Source organism: Rattus norvegicus, chromosome 1 (assembly GCF_021556685.1).
Source record: "Rattus norvegicus strain SHRSP/BbbUtx chromosome 1, alternate assembly SHRSP_T2T, whole genome shotgun sequence".
Classification (NCBI taxonomy): domain Eukaryota; kingdom Metazoa; phylum Chordata; class Mammalia; order Rodentia; family Muridae; genus Rattus; species Rattus norvegicus.
Genome location: NC_141534.1, coordinates 175,577,673 through 175,584,188, shown reverse-complemented (window position 1 = coordinate 175,584,188; position 6,516 = coordinate 175,577,673). Strand labels below are relative to the sequence as shown.

Here is a 6,516-nt window from a genome sequence, read left to right as displayed (position 1 = left end):
CTCAACTGGATAGTGGTTAATGCAGAGGCCTATAGCTGATCAAAGTAGTCTGTTTGTTCACTCGAACATGTGTCATCTATACCAATCTCCATCTTACAATTCACTTAGAACGTCACAGAAGGGGAGTTGGAAAGAATGCAAGAACTGGTGGATAGAATCACTGTGTAATTCTGACTTCTAAATATAACATGATTGCTGCCCAATTAGTATGGTTACCCGAACAAGGTCAAGCCAATCCATATTCCAGCAGGAATGGAAGACAAAGAGCCTCTGTGGTCCCAAGTATGTCAGAGGATCTACTGACAGCTGATGGTTCTTGAGGATAGAGAGTTACTCTCAGTTTGCAATAAGACTGTTGGTATGTTTCTTACCCAGTAGATGTTCACATACCCATGTGCATATGTTAAATAATAATTGGACTCAGAACTCATTAATAAAATTAGAAAAAAGTAGCTTTGAAATACAAAAGGGCAAGTAGGGGTATATTTGGAAGTTTGGTGGGAAGAAATGGAGTATAAAATTATACTATAATCCTCCAAATTAAAAAAGTGATCTATAATGTTTAAAGAAGATATGCAGTTAAGTGGGAGGAGATGGAGGGGGCATTCTATGAAGTTAGAAGGAGATAGTGCTGTGTGGATATAATCAATATTCATATTATAATGTATGGAGATTTCACAATATAAGAAAATATTGTTGATAGAGAAATTAACAGATAAATCTGAGATGGTCTTTTCTACAGATTCCACAATTAGGCCATGACCAGAGGCCAAGATCACAGATCAGAAATTTTATGAGTCTACAAGGTATGTCCTTATAGGTCACCCTTTCTACAATATTTCTGGGAATGTTACTCTCTTCTTGCTTCTTATCATTCAATTGGATGGATATATTTATCAGATTTATCTCAAGATAACAATGTTAAATCAAACACAGCATGAAAGATCGAAGTCTGTATTAAAGAGGTTTCTGTTACTATAGCAAATATACTATAGTTAAGATAATCAACTAATAAAAAGAAAAGTGTTGGTCCTGGCACAGAGTTTTACAGATCTCAGTCCTGGTGGATTGTGTTTATTGATATGTTCTGTTTCTGCACCTCATGGTAGGAATGTGTGGGTGAACAAAGGTACTTACCTCTTAGCCAGTAAAGAAGATTGCTAAGGTTCTAAGTGCCTAAACCCCGTCTATGATATGCCTCAAGTAAAGTAAGAATTGCAACTAGGCTCTATTTCTGAATGTCTTTAGCATTCTCCAAGAGTACCATGATAGGCAGCAGGCTTTTCATAATGACACCAGATTTTGGAACAATAAGGACCAACCCTGTAACATGCTTCAATATGAACAACTTTGAAAAATATTAATATAATTTCAAAATCATATTTTGAAATTTATATTTATATTATTCATTATGCCCTTAATTTAAAACTTAATTTGATTGTTTTTAAGAAACTTCTACTTTGATGTCACATGAAATTTGATCCCACATATTTATTGTAAAATTTGTCACATGATAATACTCTCAGCATTCTTTTTCAATCAGAAACTTCCCTTTAACATTATATCAAAGAGGTCTTATTACTACATAACTCTACCAAAATAACAGCTGTCTCTAAGAAAATATTGTTTTACCAACCTGTCTCTTCAGAGCACCCTTAATTTCATTATTCCTGAGACTGTAGATGAGGGGGTTCAACATGGGGACTACCACCATGTAGAACACAGACACCACCTTGTTCTGGTCTGTGGAATAGCTGGATTTGGGCATCACATATACGAATGCAGCAGTCCCGTAGAACAAAGTGACTGCAGTGAGGTGGGAGGTGCAGGTGGAAAAGGCCTTGTGTCGACCATCAGTGGAGCGCATCTTCAGGACGGTGATGAGGATGTAGGTATAGGAAATGGCTATGATCAACACTGTGATCACAATGATAGAGCCAGCAGAAAATGAATCAAGAATCAGGAGGACACTGTTATCAGAACAGGTGAGTTCAACTAAAGGAGTAAAATCACAGAAAAAGTGATTGACACTATTTGGACCACAAAAGAGGAAAGAAACAAAGGAAAATGTAAAGGAGGAAGCATTAAGAAACCCACCAATATAAGACCCTATAAGCAACTGGATACAGACTTGTGTAGACATTTTAGTTGAATAAAGCAGTGGGTTGCAGATTGCTACAAAACGATCATAAGCCATGGCAGCCAGAAGGAAACATTCAATAGCACCAAAGAAAACAGCTGAACCAAGCTGGATGCCACATCCAGTATAGGAGATACTGCTCCTCTCCACCAGGAAGTTGACAAGCATATTGGGTGTGACAGAAGATGAAATGCCTATGTCAACAGAAGCCAAGTGGCTGAGAAAAAAGTACATGGGGTGATGGAGCTGAGAAGAGACTCTGATGAGAAGGATGGTGCAGAGATTTCCAGACACAGTCACCAGGTAGATGCACAAAATGATGGTAAAGAGAATGACTTTAAGGACTGGCTCATCAGTTAAGCCCAATAAAATGAACTCTGTCACTGCAGTGTGGTTCCCATCCTCCAGGAAAGCCATGCAGCAGTGTAGTTCCTGCTAGATCAAGGCTGTGATGGAGACATTAGAGGAATAAATTCATAAATTGGCATTTTAACTTTCATTAATACACAAATAATGCAATTATATTTAAAGGTTTTCAATTATTCACATTTATTTGCTTGTAAGGATGAGTCTACAATTTAAAGTTTGTTAGGGCAACACCCTAAAATGTCTGTTTTACCAAATATACCTTAAAGAGAAAAAATAAAAATTGAATATTGATTGGAATATTTTTGTTTGATTTGTTTTGCGTGTAGTGTAGCTTTTAGTAACTATACCTTAAAGACAAAAATAAAAATAAAGTATTGTTTAGAACAACTAAAATAAAGCAAAGTATGTTAGTAAGATGTATGCATTGAACTTATAGAAAATACTTAACTAGCAACTAATATTTTACGTACTTCTTAAAATAGGCAAAAATCTAAGAATTATGCATTATGCAAATAAGTAATTTATGAAATTGCAATAGTTTCATATATTTAAAAATTTTACATTTCCTAAAATATTATTTTCATCAATATTTTAATAACTCAGAAGAGATTATTTCACTTGCTTTTCCTTTACAAAACATCCAGTAAAATCAGAATAAGAACCCTAACTCTGAAACCCACTGCTTAACATCTATGTAATAATAAATTTAAATAATAATAATAATATTAGATGCCTATATACCAGAAATGATTGGAATTGGTTTTTGTCAAGTTTTATTTTAAATAGGTATTATGTAACAATTTCCTATCTGACTAAATTTATTATTCATGCACAAACTATATAGGAATCTTAAATTATCAATAAAAATGTCTAATGTAAATTAGTTAGATATTTAAATATATTTGAACAGAAAATGTATTTAACAAATAATGTGAAATATCTATGCAACCTCTATGAAAACTGTAATAGATATTTACCTCATAGCTTTAACAGAATTGTACTGATATGTGTAGTAAAGCCGTTATGTCTGGCGTTGAATGAAATGTTTCAGCAAAGCCTTTGCTATGTTTGAGCCAGTCAATAGAGGTTGGGAACTTGTTGTGAGACTGTTTGAACATTGAAAAAAATGTAGTCTCTAGAAAGTTTGCCCTTGGTTTTTGTGAGAGCTTGCAGCTGCACTAATCTTGAACCTAAGACATTCCTCACCAACCTGGAGTTCTTACATTTGATTATGCCTAGACATGGTCAAAAAGGACTGAGATTTGTGTGTCCTGTCTGTTCTTATGAAGAGCAAGGCCAAGATAACTTTGGTAACTGGAACCTTTTCCAGCCCAAATTAATGTTGTATGATGTTTAAATAAAGTGACTAGAATGAGCTAGCTGGGTGTCAGTCTTCCCTGAGAAGGCTGTACTCCTCTGCTTCTTCAGAAAGTGAAGACTTAGCATCTTGGTGAGCTTCTCCCTCTACTGCAGTACCTTTGACCATCATCAACCAATACAAAGCACCCAATGTTGTGGACCAGAAAGTAGAGGAGTCTGGATAACTGCAGCACCTAAGACCAACATCAATCAATACAGAACATAAATATTTTTTCTCAGATGATAAATAAAAAGCATTCAGCTAGATTTATCACAAAAAGCCAGTGTCCTATCTTTTGAAATGAGAACTCATTTATCCTTCAGTGAAAAGTTAAAGTTGTGTGGTTATGCAGTCATCTTTTAGTTTTTGTTTCCTTTGGGGATAAATCCCTGAAGATACTAAAGACTCAAATGTGAATTCAGAGTTATCATGGAATATTATTTCCTGTGGTAGATACTGAGTGATTCAATTCACAAGTAAGAATAACTAAGCTTCTAAGAACATGTCAATTCTCAAGAGGTCAATTATTACTTTATTTTCTCTGGATGTTCATGCAGAATAATATAGGATTTGTTTACTATAGCAAATTTTCCTAAAAAAATTTGTTCTAAGTTTACTTTGATACTTGTAGTATGTAAATAGTACTAAACCTCAAGTATCAAAGCTAAACCTAGTTTCATTCATTCAATGTATATTTATCAATAAGTATTTGAATTACCATCTTTAGCATATGCCATCTATTATCCCAGAGAAGCATGAAGTAGATCTTTATATAAAGTCAAATTTTAAATAACATTTTTGTACATTTCCCTCATTTCAAAAGAAGGAAGAACATGAATGTCTTAAAATTGAACAACAAATTAGAATTTAAAAAAGACTCAGGTGCCTCCTAGAATAGGAATACAGTGAAAATGTCACCCTTGAGCATTGCCCTGATATAAGTAGGTCATAGGATAACACTAATTTGTCAGACAAAGGCTTAGTTGTACTCTCGTTCTCTTGATAGCCCTAATTTCACATCCCTTGTAGTTTTAAATTGTAGTATTGGTTTTAACAATCACTACTAAACTACAACCCATATTTCTATCATCTTCTCTTTATACTGATAATGATACTAAGCATTTTTCATATAGTGAATCTTCACAGTAAGTTAGGATATAGGTGCTTTTCTTATTCTCAGTATTCATTTGATAGAGGTGAGACTTAAGCACTCAAAGAATTTGTATACTGTGATTCTGACCCCTATATGTCTAGTGGTATATTGATACCTATAATCTATAAAAATTTTTTAAATGTCTACAGCATTATATTATCATTCTGAAAACAAATTATATATGGTCAGTAACACCTTACTTGGCAGGACTTTGTTGGCAAGCAAGTGGATAAGTAATGAGCTAATAGCTTTAGACATATACTAATTTAGACATCTTACTAATTTAGCCTATCCATTTTCAACATAATAGTGAATTACTATGAAAATAAGGCAATCAACATAGAGGGAAAAGTGACTGAAATTCAACAAAATCTACTGACAAAGACTTGACTGAAGGAAAATTGGAAGCTTTAGTGTTTTATGGTATAATCAGGTAGCTGGACTATGCACAATGCTGGGCACATGGTAGGCCTTAACCACCAAGAGGAATGGACATCATTCTGAATTCAAGGATTAGAATATATTTTGGAGCTTAGGCCCAAGTGGATCAAGGACCTCTACATCAAACCAGATACACTCAAACTAATAGAAGAAAAACTAGGGAAGCATCTGGAACACATGGGCACTGGAAAAAATTTCCTGAACAAAACACCAATGGCTTATGCTCTAAGATCAAGAATCGACAAATGGGATCTCATAAAACTGCAAAGCTTCTGTAAGGCAAAGGACACTGTGGTTAGGACAAAACGGCAACCAACAGATTGGGAAAAGATCTTTCCCAATCCTACAACAGATAGAGGCCTTATATCCAAAATATACAAAGAACTCAAGAAGTTAGACCGCAGGGAGACAAATAACCCTAGTAAAAATGGGGTTCAGAGCTAAACAAAGAATTCACAGCTGAGGAATGCCGAATGGCTGAGAAACACCTAAAGAAATGTTCAACATCTTTAGTCATAAGGGAAATGCAAATCAAAACAACCCTGAGATTTCACCTCACACCAGTGAGAATGGCTAAGATCAAAAACTCAGGTGACAGCAGATGCTGGCGAGGATGTGGAGAAAGAGGAACATTCCTCCATTGTTGGTGGGGTTGCAGACTGGTACAACCATTCTGGAAATCAGTCTGGAGGTTCCTCATAAAATTGGACATTGAACTGCCTGAGGATCCAGCTATACCTCTCTTGGGCATATACCAAAAAGATGCCCCAACATATAAAAAAGTCACGTGCTCCACTATGTTCATCGCAGCCTTATTTATAATAGCCAGAAGCTGGAAAGAACCCAGATGCCCTTCAACAGAGGAATGGATACAGAAAATGTGGTACATCGACACAATGGAATATTACTCAGCTATCAAAAACAATGACTTTATGAAATTCGTAGGCAAATGGTTGGAACTGGAAAATATCATCCTGAGTGAGGTAACCCAATCACAGAAAGACATACATGGTATGCACTCATTGATAAGTGGCTATTAGTCCAAATGCTTGA

General features: G+C 35.2%; 1 protein-coding gene across 1 annotated transcript; it reads right to left on the bottom strand.

Annotated features, from left to right (window-relative positions):
- Positions 1-1,612: 1,612 nt before the first annotated feature.
- Or5p81b (olfactory receptor family 5 subfamily P member 81B) lies at positions 1,613-2,557 on the bottom strand. The gene has a single exon (NM_001408802.1). The coding sequence runs from the start codon at positions 2,555-2,557 to the stop codon at positions 1,613-1,615; it is 945 nt and encodes a 314-aa protein (NP_001395731.1).
- Between the last annotated feature and the right edge of the window lie 3,959 nt (positions 2,558-6,516).

Coding starts and splice junctions, on each gene's coding strand:
- Or5p81b (NM_001408802.1), bottom strand. CDS start 2,557: ATGGCTTTCCTGGAGGATGGGAACCACACTGCAGTGACAGAGTTCATT.